This window comes from Dromaius novaehollandiae, chromosome 1 (genome assembly GCF_036370855.1).
Source record: "Dromaius novaehollandiae isolate bDroNov1 chromosome 1, bDroNov1.hap1, whole genome shotgun sequence".
In the NCBI taxonomy this organism is placed as follows: domain Eukaryota; kingdom Metazoa; phylum Chordata; class Aves; order Casuariiformes; family Dromaiidae; genus Dromaius; species Dromaius novaehollandiae.
In genome coordinates this window covers 144,439,655-144,455,526 of record NC_088098.1, presented here as the reverse complement: position 1 = coordinate 144,455,526, position 15,872 = coordinate 144,439,655, and the positions used below count along the sequence as shown (strand labels likewise).

The following is a 15,872-nucleotide window of genomic DNA, read 5'->3' as shown; positions in this document are numbered from 1 at the left end:
TGCCTCCTCTTGATTAACTTCAGTGGCCTTTATCTAGTGATACTACTTATATGTACAGAAATAAGCACATGCTTAGGTACTTGAAGGCAAAGGACTTAGAAGGATACTAAGGGCACGAGAGATGGAGCAGATTAAGTAGTTACATGCACAATCTACAAGTATAGTGAGGGCTTATTTTATATAGTTTTAATATTAGCAGCTTTTTGTTTCCTTTTTCCTTAAGGGGTATTATTATAATGCAAGCACAAGTATTCAAGCAAAGGCTGCTAGGATTGCCAAAAAAATTATGTAATCTTTTTTAATATGAACTTTTTATTATCATGATTAGCCATACCTCTGTAAACTCACAAGATTAAAAACCCTTACCTGGTTTGCAAACAGCTGCTATTTTGCTTAGTAGTGTATGATTTTTTTCATCAGGCCAATCATGAAGGACACGTGAAAGAATGTAAAGATCTACTTCTGGAAGATTATCCTTGAAGAAGTCACCTGTTAGAAAGCAGAGTTAGTACCTATTAAAAATATCAAAAAGATTTAAAAAACCACTAACCTGTGGAAGAACTGGAAGGAACTTCAGCAGAGGTAAAGTAAAAAACATGAAAAAAACAGGTAGAGGGATGCATTGATTTGTAATTAAAGATGGAATAATTAAGGAGAAGAGCAGATCACAGTTAAGAATTTTGTAACATGCAAGGACAGAGAGAAAACCTAAAGCAAGAATGGAGAAGTTAAGTTCTTTTGTAGCCACCACGTTAATGTTGCCTAGATAAGAAAAAAGTCTGAGACAAGAACATGCAGCAAGCCCATGCCTCCAGTGGTATCCACAAATAGGACTTTAATTCACACCGCCTTATCTATCCACATTTTTCAACCATAGCCAGTTGCTTTTTCACCCTGCAGGCTTATGGAGAAGTACACGATAACCCTATTCAGCATGGGTGAGCCCACGTTGTCTTGTGCTGAAAGACACACATTCAGATTGGACCAGGACGGCACATTGCTTCCTGCAACAGACAAGTCTGGTCTGTGCTCCAGGATAGAGAGAGAGAGGACAAAAGCCATGTTTTACATTTACCTGATATAAATGTCACTGGAGCTGTGCATTGTCCTGAAGGCTGAAAATAAGAGGTGTTTGCAATGACTTCTGGAAGGTCAAATACAGTGATCTTTAGATTTGGGTATATTTGTACTAATTCATGAGCCAGAGCTCCAGTGCAACCTGTTGGAAGTTTAAAGAAAAAAAAAGATCAAATCAAGTCTTTTCTCATGGCATTTTTAAAGACAAGGCTGTATCTAACTCCAGGATAGAGGCATGAAGTTAGATTAGAAGTAGCCAGTAAGCTCCACAAGGAACATGGGCAATAGCACTTCCTGGTGGGTAAGTCCTACAGTCTGGGGAACACAGACATTACTCCCTACTCTGCCATAGACCTGTTAACATGACCTTTGACAAACCACTGAACTGCCCAGTAGCTCAGTTTTTTTCTTTGTATAAGAACACTAATGAAACCACAAAGACTTGTAATATGTAGATTAAGAGCACTAGAGGAACTATGGAACAAAGCACTGATTTCTAAAGATTGACAACCACTCTTCAGCATAGTGAATGATAGGACAGTGAGGTCCTAATCTCTGGACAAGTGGAAAAGGCTGTGCCAATATTGTGTTAATCCTCTGACATGCCATCCACATCCCCAGACAGAGTAAAATGTTGTTCTTTCATTGGATCTTTTCCCTATGTAACATCACCCTCTCCACGTAACTCCAAGCACACAGCGAAAAAGGACACTAACAGAGTCTCTTCAGGTATATCACTGGTCTTCAGAATTTTGGTGGTCATCTTTGGTTATTAATACAAAACAAACAAAACCCACAAGCTTTTATACCCATTCTAAAGGATTCCAAAATTTTTGTTCTAATCAATGTTTCAAGTTTGACACCCCCATATGGAAGGATCCAGAAATCCTTTGTTATTTCTGAAAATCCTGAAGAGATGCCAAAGAATAGCAACAGTACAGTTGAAAATGAAGCTCCCATCCCAATATTCTAACAGCAGAGCCACAAACCTTCTTGTTTTCTGTATTATCTGAGCCATGTCAATATATAACTGATTGTCACCAAACACATTCAAGTAATTTGATTATTTTAAGATAATACTATATAACTAACTCTGCTTTCAGCTAACTGTACTTAGTCCTTCTATTCGGACATCACAATAACACAATACCAGGCAAATAACACTAGACAGTTTTACTGCAGTGAGGTAAAAATATGGAATTGAAATCAGCTTTTCCCTTTAATTTGTATGTAAAGGTTCAAATATAGGCAATACCTCCTAAATCACAGGCAGACTTAAACTGTGAAAGATCAAATGCTGTAGCCACATCTCTTGCTGTCAGGTGGGCAATGCTGTGCATGGCAGCCATAAAACGCTGCTTCCCCTCCTGGCTGTGATAGTAGTCCTAAAAAAAAGAAATAAAAATAAAAAACAATAAAAACACACACACAATAGTCAAACTTTATTTTCATTACTAAGAATAAACAAAACTAAAACTGTGTCTAACCAAGGCAGTAGTGGTTATTTCACACTGTTAATATGAAAAATCTAAAAGTGAAGGATTAGTTCAAAGTGACATTGACCAGCTGCTCATCCAAGTCCTTTCTTGGTAATTACAAGTGGTTTCATTGCAGTGAGAAGCAGAATTTTACATCTTCTGCAAAATCCCAGTCAGAGACATCTTTTGTAATGTCTCAAAGAGAATACATTTGGATATTTTGGATGCAGTCTTGGAGATGTCTCAAGGGCTGTTATATTTAACACTTCTGCAGAGCAGGTAAGAGGGGTAATTTACCAAGTGCTTTCTTTAAAGAAATACTCTTTGATACATATTTAATCATACAGTTGCTCCACAGCAAGGTGTCTCTAGACTTTAAACTTAAATTGAAAGAACAGATTTGAGTTTTTTCTTCCATCAGTCTTCTAAAGTGTTTCCCTTTTTCCCTCTTTTTTGATAATACTTCCAAATTGCTTTCACTGGATTCTGACATTTATTCTCCTATGGCAAGAAAGTGACTAAGTGATTGGACCATAATTTAAAATAGGAATATTAAAGCTCATACTTTGTTTTTGGACTGGGTGAGAAGAAAGTATTCAGTACCAGAACCTCATGCCTTCTAGCTTCCAAATAATGCTTACGTCTCACTTTCATTCAGACCTCAGTTATCTAGGACTTCACTAAGCGTGTAGTGGAAGGATCTCCAGGTATTGCCACCACTACACAGAGGTAGCATGTATATTCCGCTTGGACACACTGTCCTGCACACACCTGGAGTCCATGCCTAAACTGGTAGTAACGTACCTGATAGCATCACTCAAGTGAGCTAAAGGGGGTAATCCGGATAAGCAACACAGGACAAGATCCAGTTTACCTACCTTAAAGCATCTAACTTGCATATGGATTCAAGTGCCTACCGCAGCAGTCTTACTAAAGCAAAGTACCTATGCTCCCTTTAAAGCAGCCTTGGAAGGATTCTTCAAAGTTTTGTCCACCAGAAGTCTAGGCACTAACATTAGGTTAACAGCATCTTCTTCTGGAGGTCTTCAGAAGACCCTTACTTTCTGCTGTCAACTGTATATAAGGGATGTAACTGTTTCTTTTAGGAGAATGGCTTCATCAGTATCTAGGAGTTAGGTACAAATTAAGAGACTCAAGATGTAGTCTGAGGTAGACTTTAAGGCAGAAGTGCTGTCAAAGACAAAGTCTTGACTGAGCCCTGCTCAGTCTATGACCCCTCTTCTTGAACTGACACAAGCATTTCTGTAGCCACCTGGTGAAGCAGGTTAGAGAACTGACTATTTAAGGCTAGATATAGCCCTAAGTGACTCCTCAGCCCTAGCACATTCACCTGCGCTAGCATAAGGGAGGGAATGCTACAGAGCTAGCAACAAATAGAGTGAAAGACTGCATTTCTTAACAATGGTATATGCCAGCTTGAAGTATATACAAAATTACAGCCTAAATAAAATAGACTGGATCCCTTTTCTACTGTGTTTGTACAAAATGACTTTAAAGAGAGCTTTGAACATGCAGTCAGCACATACTACATGGAATCTTTGCCTCACATCAGTACTGCATGATCAGCTTTCAGTGCCAGAAGGAGTGCATGTGTGATAGGTACTACCTGGCCTACATAAAGGCTACACATCAGTAAGCTAAATGTGCCCAGAGGTTGTTCTGGGAGTGTATTAGCTGGACAGGCAAAACTTTAGCCAGACAGTTTTCTTCAGCACGCTTGAACTTCCTAATATACTCTGTGATTAACTGTGCAGGCTTTCAGCTTGAATGTGCCTAAGGAAAGTTGAAGGGAACAGAAGTGTGGGACTTGAAAGTTGCATTCACTGTGTTTCTAGTATCCCAAGATTCACCTAGTTCCTTAGACAGTTCAGTCTTCATTTTGCCCTAGATCAGTTTTTCCCTGAGCCCCTCACAACTACTTTTGATACAAATAAGAGTTTATTACCTTAAATAAATCCTCTGTTTTCTTTCCAAAGGCTCGATGGTTCTGCCTGGTTCCTTCTTTGACAGCAAATTCCAGGTTTGTAAAGAGAGGCCAAAGGTGCTCATTAGAGTGGATAATATAGCCATGAAGTGAGTATTTACCATCTGATGTCAGATAGGTATTTGCTGAATCTGTATTACTGTAACCTTATGGGAAGAAAACAATTGTAATTAGTTTTGTTTCAGTGCTTATAACTGTCAGTTAGTATCTGAAGGGATATTTTCATGTGCAACTATTAAATAGCAATCTTGGGATCACAGTATCTTCTTTTACAGCTATTTCACAGGAATGGTTGTACAAGTCTTCTCATTCTTTGAGGAACAGACTCCACTAAGGACTTCATTTTTATAAAAAACTTAAGTGCCAAAAGACAGACAGGTGCTTTTTTTTTTTTTTTTTTTGGCTAGAGTGTCTCAGTTATACACCTAATATTGAGGTAAGACTGTTCGAAGTTCCTCATTCTTGGCTACATTTCTCTTAGATTATGCTGCCTCCTTCCCTTAAATTCAAGCTTTCTCCATGATGTTTTCCCTTAAGGGCTTTCTCCTTGGTCTTGTCCTGTAGAAGAGCTGAAAGACTTATTTCCTCTTCTTGGCACTTGACCTTTTCAAGGCTTACCACTCAAGCAATATATTTGGAAACGTCTATGTACACAGTGCAAACTGAAAAAGTTAATCCTGTTACTGACTTCCTCACCTACATGCAGCTTCAACCATGGTGCCAGTTAGGGGCACTTAAATTGCTGCCCATGAACATGGACATATTCCAGAGTTCTCTTCTCAGTAAGACCCTGATGCTCTGCTGAAGTCTGATTTTATACTGCTACAGCAGGAAAGAAATTGGTCCTTATTTTATACTACATATTCAGGCTGTTTACACTGTTCCCCAGGACCACCCGTGCAGATTTTTCTTAGAATTTGGCAGTGGTCAGTACTGTGTCCAGCAATGAAGTGGGGTACAGTACCTAGATGTCAGCATCAGTGACCCCAGGATTACAAGAAAGGAGGCTTGAGGTGTTCATTTAGAAGTGTCTGCCCCCACATAAAATAATACCAGCTTCCACCATTTCAATAGTGGAATAATTCCCCCTCCCCGCTCCACTACCTCCAAGTCTAAGTTACCCACAACATCAGGTTAGTCCCTGTGATATACCAGTGATCTTAAAGGCATTTTTCCAGTGTTATATGCAGTTTAAGGGAACCCTTCTCCCCTGACTCATGAGACCAAGTAGGTAAAAAGCACAGCTTGACCAGTTTGATCCTTCTTCCTCCCTCATCTCCTCACTTTCCCTCTTTTTATTAAAAAAAGAAACAAAAATTCACCTTGAGGTGTTTTCTCCAGCAATCCAAGAGCAGCACATGCATCAAGAAGTCTTTCCATTCCACACAGGGAAGCTCCAACCTCATTTGCAACATCCACAGCATTCAGCGAACCTTTATCTTTCAGATGATCAAACACCTTCAGCTTACAGGCTACAAACAGAGCCTGTGGTAGGAAGTACTCATTAATCATTTACATTTAAAGAACTGCAATCAAGAAACAAAACTCTACCTTTTGTCCTGGACAAACACATCCTAGAAGTATCATTCCTAAAAAGTAGTTGTGTAAGAGTAACAAAAAACTAACTGCTATGATAGGCTTCCTTTCCTCTCCAAGAAGGTTTCAGTATCTTTAGCTAAGTGACACTGGGAGACAGGGGAACATGAAAGACACTGGGACAATTTACAGCTTTTATATAAAGGAGATTTATTCAGATATTTAGCATATGCCTAGTTATAAGCATGTTCCATAAAGTCAAACATGCTTAAGCCTATTTCTGAACCAATGCCAAGGACAGCCCATAAGAAAAGTAAATTGATTTGCCTAAAAATGTAAAGAACTAGAAAGCCTCACTAATGCAGTGTAACAACTCCAGTTACTATAAAAAGATTTTTTTTTTTTTTTTTTAATTTGCAGGAATAAAACTTAAGGGCACAACTTAACAGGACAAGTACATAAGGAATGGGGACAGAATATTTACTGCCTGACTGTGGAAAAAAACACACGCAATGCAGCTCTGTAAGTTGAGAAAACCTCAGCTGAACTTGTAGAGAAGTTTATTAGCTGGAGAGGAACATTAATGTGATAACATATATCTCAATTTGTATACCTCTCCAATTTTGTAGCTTCGGTGTTCTGAAGCAGAAGATTGAAAACTTAAAACACCTAAAACCAAGGAAGTGATGTAGAACACAAGCATGGAAACACAGTAGTTACTGAATCCATTTCTTAGCAAGTGCAGGCAATTATAACACATTAAAATCAGAGGCTGTCACAATAAAAAAAAGGAGTTTACATTCTGTTTAATAAAAATCAAATGGAGAAAAATGAAATTAAATTGGGAGGATGGTGTGCGTGCATGCACAGATGTAAGTTTATAGCTTTAAAAAAAAAAAAAAAAAAGAAAAGAAAAGAAAAAGAAAGGTCTCCTCTGTTATTCTAACAACAGCGTAGAGCCGAGGTTTATTACAACCCAGACCTTCACAATACTGAGCCAATCGTATCTGGTCTACAACCATTTGGCTTCCAAGACCTGCCCAATTTTGGGGCCAATACCATCTAGAAAAAAAAACAGAGAACAGGAAAGAGAAGGCAAGAAGACAGGGTCAAAACCTCAGTTCCAAAACACTTTCTACCATTCTGTAACTCAGTTTCAAATCAAAGAGGGAAGGGAAAATAAAAAAAAAAAAATAAGACCACCACCACAACAACCAAGCATGTTAGGTTTAATTAAAGTGTGATTTAATGCTGATCCTCTACTGTTCTGTAACAGCAGCCCTTAGGAGTAAAGCAAGTGGCAATGTTTTTCTTCCTCTGCAGGAGAATTCCATCTGCTTTATAAAGACTGAAATAAAAGTTAGGAATCACATGGAGAGTGTTGAGCTTTTTAAGAGATAACAGAAATAGTCCATCACAAGTCATAATTAATTTTAGCAGATCTTAGCCATGGGAAAAAAAAGAAAAGTAATTCTCATTGGTTCAACATGAGACTCAGTACTTCACACTAGGACTTTAAGCTGGATTTCTGGGAAAAGAAAACTTGTTTTCTGTTTCTATTCACAGGTGCCTGTCTCTTTCCTTTATATAAAACTTTAGCATTACATCACAATGAACAGTATATATAATATGCATAAACAAAATGGTAGCGATTCTCCACATTTTGGATTTAACTTTGAGAAATGCTACACAGCATCCTACTCTTTCAAAGACATCAAAAGATGTTCCCTATGAATACATCTTGCTCAAAGAGTCTGGCACTAACCCTGGCAATACCTGCTAATACAGCCTACTGCTGCTGCCCAATTAACGGGCATTTTCATCTGATCATACCAGGTTTCAATTCACTTAACTGCACTTTGCATATAACTAAGAAAAAGGTAATTGCTCCAGTTTATAGCCTAACACACAGCAGCCTCCTGTAATACTTGAGCACACTGTAAGCCTCTTAATGCTTCCTTAAGATATATGTTATTTTCCGCAGGAGAGGGCCACCACTTCCATTTTACGTATTATGTAAGTATTCACAAACCCATCAGTCTCAAGGCTGCTTTATCCCAAATTTTTCAGTCCTGCTTTGCATGCCTGCAAGCAGCTTGCCCACAGATCTACAGTGACCAACATACCATCTTGAAGAACAGATGACCTGATTGATCACCAGTCTACTTAGAATGCCCATTTCTCCATCACCATTGTCTTGACTACACTGGAGCTCTAAGTAGAAAATTTGGCATTGTTTTTAAAGCATCCCACTACTACTTTCACATCACACTTGGCTGCTAGACAGAGCACATGATTTTCAGATTGTAGACTATTATGTGTATGTCTACATCAGCTATCGCATTATTAGCTAAAAATACCATGAACATGAAACAGGATATAGAGAATATTTCATTAATGAGGAATGAAAAAGTGATTAATTCTTCACATTATAGGCAAAGATATATATGGAAGATCTTAACTGTTAAAAGGAAGGAAAAAGTGACAAGCACTAAATATATTTTAAATAAATAGATAAATTAAACTTATAAACTGCTTTTTCTGCAAACAGTACCTAGAAAGTTAACTCTACACATGATTGTGCTCCTGTGACTGGGGGGAGGGGAGGGCAGGTGGAAACACCCACCAACCCCTCAAATAATTATTAAGAAATTCACATTTCTTAAAAGTATTTACTGAGTTAATTTTCTGTAACACATTTCTGAAGGTACTATTACATTGCAGCCTCATGCTTAACATGCACACATACCAGAGCCTGAATCACTGATGTTGCTACTGGAAAATAAACCACAATCTTGCATAAACTACACCAAATTAGACAAGATGAAAGAGGTACATATGGGGAACAAGGGGTTCCCTTCGGTGCTATTTCCCAGATACCCCTCCTCACCCCCCAGAAGTGGAATTTCAAAGTGCACACTTGAGGCAAAACATGCAAGTCCTTTGGGGGTGGAGAGGGGAGAATTGTGTCCTTTTTTACTTCACAAAGGAGAAGGTCAATATCATGCGGGTAGGTCAAGTTTCACAGAATAAATGAAAGCCAGTACTGAAAACACCTTGCCATACCACAAGTTTCAGCTATTTTAGTTTTAGACTCTCTAGAACTTATACTTAGTTAAGACGTTCTTACTCAAGCTCAAATATTTGCACCTTACCTGCTAGTATATACTGAAGCCCAACAAAAGAATTATACATTAACAGGAACAGTAGTGAGTAGGATTTTTGGAGGAGTTTTGCTTGGTTTTTACCTTTGAAGCTCTAAAACCATCTATCAGCTCTAGAATTGTAGGTAGGGATTTTGCTGTATTTTCCAAAGGCACCATAAAACCCGTCTTGACACAGTAATGGTCTTCTGAATTGTAAACAGGTCCTGAAGGATGTGTCCTACTATTGTCCAACTTGTTAGCACCTTTATGCTCTGCAAAATTTGAAGATTCATTTTCTCCATCACTTAGGTTCTCAAAAGTGTCCACAGGAGGGACAGAGTCATGCTTTATATGGCATATGCTATGTTTAGGGGGTGGATAGTACAACTCTACTAGCTTTTTGCAGAAGTGATTCAGGGGAAATCCCACCACATTCAAGAAGTCCCCATGGACATACTCAACTAACATTCCACCGAGGGCCTGGATTCCATATCCACCAGCTTTGTCCCTGGGGAGAGAAAATATACAAAAAAAGATGTATCCAACTACAGTTAGGATAAGAGAGTAGCAGAGAGTAATCCACCAGTACTACAGAATCTGGCATAGAGATTAGCAGGCTCAAGTTAGAGTAGATTAAAGCTGCTAATTAGGCTCAGTGTTTCAATTCATGAATTACAATATCAATATAAGGATAAATGTTTCTATTAGGGGTAGGTAGCCTAAGGTCTGTGAGCTTCAGATAATCCAAGAGCTGTAATCCCCTAAAATGGGGCTACATCATCTGACTGCTGTCTGACTGTTGCCATAGGTTACCCAGCATTCTCCAAGTCCTGGCTAAACAGGAAAGATGACAACAAGCATCACCGAGACCAACATTGCCACTGGGTCACCCAACTGCACAGCAGCCCTAGCCCTATTCCACAACAAGACGAAAGATCCTCAGTGATTTGTTAGTCCCAAGAGGAGCTCAGACTGAAGAAGACATCTTAAATCTCAGATGATTATGACATGCGTCTTGGTGCTCAGTCATGTGAGGATCAAAATGAAGCAAAGGTAGGTTGCTCCTCTCCAAGAAAGTCCTGTTCAAATACAAAATCCACTGCTGTCCTCTCAGCCATATCCAAAGCCCTATCCAATTCTTATGTAACCTTAATGAGATCAGTAAAGTTGTGGCTCTCTACAATGTGTTCTTAGACATCATGGTAATACCAATAATTTGGCACAAGTACGTATTTTATGGGGAGTAGCCTTGGACATCTAATTTCTCTTCAGCTGCAAGTATGCAAATACCACTGTCTGGAACAGAATTGCACACATGTTGATAAGCTGTGATAGACCCAACAGTTTTACTATTCACATCTAAGGAACATGACAGCTAGAAGTATGTTTACTACATGGTAATATGAGAATATGAAAGCCTAAGTCAAAGAGCTTCAAAACTAGAGATCAGATATTTTTATTCAGATGTACTGACTTCAGATAGTATGGAATTATGCAACTACTTGTAAAAGAAAAGATTACTACACGAAAGAGGTATAGTAGATTCCTGGTCTTAGATTTGATCAGAACCTGTTCTTCATATTTTCCATAATGTATTTCCAGATTTCTGTTTGTCCCTGGGATAGTGTCTGAAGGGCAGAATCATCAGTATTGCAGCAAATGGGATTTTGAATTATTACAAACTAGGGAATGAGGCTTTTCCATTAACGTTACAATCGGCCTGCAATTTGATCAGCGCCATATAGGTCTGTTGATATAAAAGAAGGACTATTTTATACATCGTGTTGAAGGCTTACGCTGCCTGAATTACAAGTATTCTTGTCACTGAAAAGTCCACTTTTAAATGAAACGACACTCCAGTATGAAGAAGTTTTTCTGGTATATGCCGGCAGGAAGGCAAGAGATATGTTTTGGCCATGAACAGAAGTGGTATCATACTCCTAGACAGAATTTTAACACAGTCAGCCACCTCTTTATTTCTCTATAGAAATTTTGTCTTCTGGCATGGGATCCAAAGTAGGATCTTCTACTGCAGCCACAGGTTCTAGTCCAAAAACATGAGGCTATGTAGTTATTGATTAACTGTTTCACTGATTTTTAAACTAATGTCTCCAATACACAGATCATATCAGTATTTATTAATCAGTTATTAGCCAATTATTACTCATACCAATTGACTCCTGCAGTCAATTACCTAATCCCATCAGCTTTTGTAACTGGATGCTTTTATTGGTATATTGCTAACTTTAAGGCTTCATTTAAAACAGTATACACAACGGCAACTAATTTGTATTACGTGCAACAGAAATGCATCTTTCAAGATCACTACTGTGACCAAAATGTTTTTCAATAACTGACCTTTGTAGGGGATACATGATTTCAACAGGAACGTGTGCAACATCCAGTGATTTAAAAAACAGAGTGGGGAAGAAGTTGAAGAAAGAGGTAGAATGCAGGTAACAAACTTGAAAATGCAAAATTAACATCCATTTTCTTTATCAACATCCATTTTCTTTATCAGCTGTAAAACTACTTTACTCATGCCACCAAAACAATATACCCACATGTTCAGATATATTTGAATTGTCCAATGCAGAGCAAAAGCTTAAATAATCACTATTGCACTGACAGGCAGTATTGTTCCTCAGATGGAGAGATACTTGGTTGGATGTCAGGCTGGTTTCCAGAAGAAGCCAGCCATGTATGACTTGTCATTCATGTCTTTTTCCACTTCTCTAGTAAGTCTCAACATATGGGCCAAGTTCAGCCACATTAGACAGAGTCCGTCTGAGCTAGTGACTCAGGGCTATACTAAAAGTCAACAGAAACAGGTACATTGCTGACAATTAATCTCCACTGAAACAAACACTTAAAATAGGTCAGAAGATATATGCTAAGATTTCTTGTCCCTCTCCATCAACCACCAGGAGACCCCAGAGTATCCAATTTTAGTCAGTCATCTTCACTGCAAACAAGTTGGACAAGTCCCACCTGTAGTTCCTTTTAGTATGAAATTAGCAAGTTTTGTAAAGCACAATTACTGTCCCCACAGAGGGCAAGAGAAGTGGAATTGAGTCTCTTATCTCTTGGGAGAAGCAACAGCTAGATGCCCAGTCAGCACACACACAGCATGGAACCAGTAAGAGTCCTCTTTCCATTTGCCAATTAAACAGGCAACTTGCAAAGCAGCTGGGGTGGGCAGGTGCAAGAAACAGATTTGCTAATGAGTTCTGCTGAATGTGGAACAACTTTTTCATACAAAGGAGTCAACTGCAGCAACATGCTAAATTAAAACAAGATTCAGAATTAATTCTTGTGTAAGGAGGGTGCAATTTGCCTTAGTTCTGTAACTCTGTGCCTGTATGTATAGCCTGGGATTTTTGATCTTACACTCTGCAACATTCAAAAATCTCAAGTTGTCCATGTACTAACCTGTGCCCTTAGACTAATTACTTGCACAACATAAAGATCTATTTGCTTACATCCTATAACTTTGAAGGAAAAGACTCTTGGAGAAATCATGCAAGGAAAGAAATTTAGACATTCATATTCTACATTTTATTACCTCATACCTTAATCTGAAACTGCTCTGGGCTCTGAACTCATCTCTTTCCCAAATTGCAACAAAGTCTTTTTGGTTTCATTGCCATTATTCAGAACAGAGCTACCAAAAAACCACATTCGTTTTAATATCTTCAGATTGGAAGCTGTGAACAGAGACAGAGGAAGCTGTTCACAAGGGGAAAAGATTACAGAATAAAAAACTAGGTGAAAGAGGCTAGTAGAAACCAAGTCCACTCATTATACAAGCCAAAAATATTTAGGATCACTATGGTCCAGCCCTCTTTCTATAAAGAGTTAGAAAGGAAGAAAGAAACCCTGACAGTTGGCAGAAAATCCTTGATTGGAAAGAAGAGCAAGGACAAACCAAGAAAAGGAAAATCCCATCTTTCTACAGCTAAAACACTGGAGGATTTTAGTCTCACCACAGCCTACTTTGACAGTGATCTTCCCTTCCCTCTATTTTAAACTGACAATATACTTTTAGAATTAGTTCCCATCTCTCAGTGACTGTTTTATACACCAATTTTATTCTTGCTATAACGACAACTCAATCTAATCTCAACAACACAGAACTACAATTTTTTTGTGAAGTCATAAAAGATTTAATGATTACATGAAAAATAAGTTATAATCTCATTTTAAAAAATATTAACAAATGGTCCTTTGAACTGCAATAGTGTTTTAAAAGCCATAAGCACATATGCACTTCTTGCACAAGTGTACAACATGTATGGATGACCGCATGAAAGAGGGCATGAGAGAAACTTCCCCCAAATGGGCACTTACTGTTTTGCACAATTTACAAGTCACTACATTAAGTAGTTCCTTCACATGCAGGCAGCAAATGCTTCCTACTCCTGATTGTACAACTCAAGACTGACTTCTGCTCTAGAGAGTGGTGAAGTATCTTCTCTGAGCTTCCAGTCCCCTGAGAAGTTTTTGCTATCACACATCCTGTTAGGAGAACCATCAGAATTACCCAATTCTGCTCAGCAATTCTGCTGCACCACATCACTGCTTTAGCATACTCTATTCCAGCGGAAATAATCAGAACATTCAAAATATTTGTAAACCCGTCATTCTTTCTAAGTGTTGGCCATTTCCCCTTCAAATTGCAACTTTCCAATCAGCAGCATACTGAAGAAAAACCTTCCAAAAAACATAACTAGGATTTTCTGTTATAAACTGTATTCTCTCCATAACCTTTTTTTCTGCATAATCCACATTAACTTCGCTCTTTTTAGTGAGTTCAGCTCCTTAAACACATCCAAAGCTTACACCGGTTCTTCCTTTTGTAGTGAAGTTGTTACTATGGTATTCTGTGCCAAAAACCAAGCATAACGAAACACCGCAGTTGATATTATAACACAATCAGAACTGAGGTTATAGAACCAAATGTTCACTCTCAGATACAGTCCACAGCACTAACCATGGCCTGATTTGCCTTCGATAAGCTTCAGCTAGCAGAAGGGAAAGGCAATTTCTGTATTATCACATGAATTCCCTTGTTGTCTCCAGATAATTACTTAACGATTTGTTTAAGATGAGGCTGACCAGTTTCTAAAAGTAGTTAGGCATTATGCTCTCATTCTTTACTACTGCTGTGGGCAGGATGTGCTCTGTAAATAACTGGTATAAATGCAAGGGCAGAGGAAACAAGTAAAGTCTATTTATGGCTTAATAACACATGCGTAAGTTGGCCACCAGGATAAAGCTGAAAATTAAGTCAGTACTTCTTGTATCAGAGCAGTGGGATTTTAGAATAATTTTATTCCCTCATTTGTTTTTTGCTAGGCTAAATAAGCGAAGCTCTAGCTTCTTTCAATAAACCTCTCTAAAACCCCAATTACCCTCATAGTCCCTCCATTCATCTATTTTTGTTTTAATAAATATCTAACTATGGTTAATGATAACTATAGCCATTATCTCAGCTCCCTGAACACCTCAGATAGCAGCAGTAATTGTATATTGGAAGAGTACTTGCTGTAATCCAGAATATTTCAGTCTTTGTTTTTCAAATTTTTTAGGGTAACAAAAAGGTCATTTAGTTTCCCTGGAGCAATGCTACTTCTAGACAACAAGAACAGAAAACCCATGTTGCATCACCCATGCTATCATCTATCACACACATGGCAAAATGCTGTAGAACACAGTGCAGTGTTTTATAGTGGAGGCTAGTGAAGTATCCTATCCTATTCTCAAGCACTGTGTGCTAGCTTCAGGCTCTTACTTACATTGGCTCCCCACTATGAATGTATTCCCATAAAAGCTCTTCAGACAGGTCAGAAAATTTCACTTTAGTTTCTTCGTAGAAATCAGTGACTTCCATCTCCAGCTGATTATCTGCAACCAGAGAAAAGTTTCACTACAGACAAACTGTAACATGAAGGCAATAGTTTAGAAAGTGTAACATATCTCAGAGTTAACTTCACTCCGTAGTCATTTGACAATTTTGCTTGGGAAAAATTGAAGGTAGATGCTGAACAGGTGTATGGAATGACTAATAATGCTCTTTAGGGACAGTGGAATCATATCTGTTTACTTCCCTCTGCACATACTCACTATTTTTTGGAAAAAAAAAGGTGGGGGGGTTGCATTTTCTACCTTTGTAGCCATATCTTAGTCTAGCAGGTTGCTCTTCCTGATGCACTCCAAGTTAATTATGTGATTGCAGGGCTATTTATGGGCTGCCAATATATACATCCAACACTGAATACAAGAAAGGCCACAAGCATCTTAACTTTGCTGTTAAAGAACTCTCAACAACGCCTCATAGTTGAAACTAACTATTATATACACCTAGATGCATAGCTGCATCTGTATTGCAGACTCAGTCATCCAGCAAGTCTCACAGTAACAATCTTTATGACTGTGGAATCACAGTAGAGCCTTAGTATCATCTTTCAGGAAAGAAGAGAAGTATTTCAGACTTCCGTATGTGCAAGCAGTTGTGAGAAAGCCAGAGGTGTTCCAAAGCACTGCATAACCGGGTGCAGGCCCCCCTGCACGGGTATACTCTGGATCTGGCATCACTGCAGAGAAAGGCTGTTACAAAGCATGTTCCAA

General features: G+C 38.5%; 1 protein-coding gene across 3 annotated transcripts in view; it reads right to left on the bottom strand.

Moving 5' to 3' along the window:
• ASMTL (acetylserotonin O-methyltransferase like) overlaps window positions 1-15,872 on the bottom strand; it is a 33,323-nt gene that overhangs the window by 9,369 nt on the left and 8,082 nt on the right. For all 3 annotated transcript variants that reach the window (XM_026115460.2, XM_026115461.2, XM_026115462.2), the window contains exons 6-12: window positions 15,041-15,149; window positions 9,345-9,750; window positions 5,883-6,045; window positions 4,522-4,706; window positions 2,333-2,462; window positions 1,076-1,219; window positions 367-489 (exon numbers count right to left, since the gene is read on the bottom strand). In XM_026115460.2, coding sequence (XP_025971245.2) covers window positions 367-489; window positions 1,076-1,219; window positions 2,333-2,462; window positions 4,522-4,706; window positions 5,883-6,045; window positions 9,345-9,750; window positions 15,041-15,149 — 1,260 coding nt within the window. The remainder of the gene's footprint in view (window positions 1-366; window positions 490-1,075; window positions 1,220-2,332; window positions 2,463-4,521; window positions 4,707-5,882; window positions 6,046-9,344; window positions 9,751-15,040; window positions 15,150-15,872) is intronic.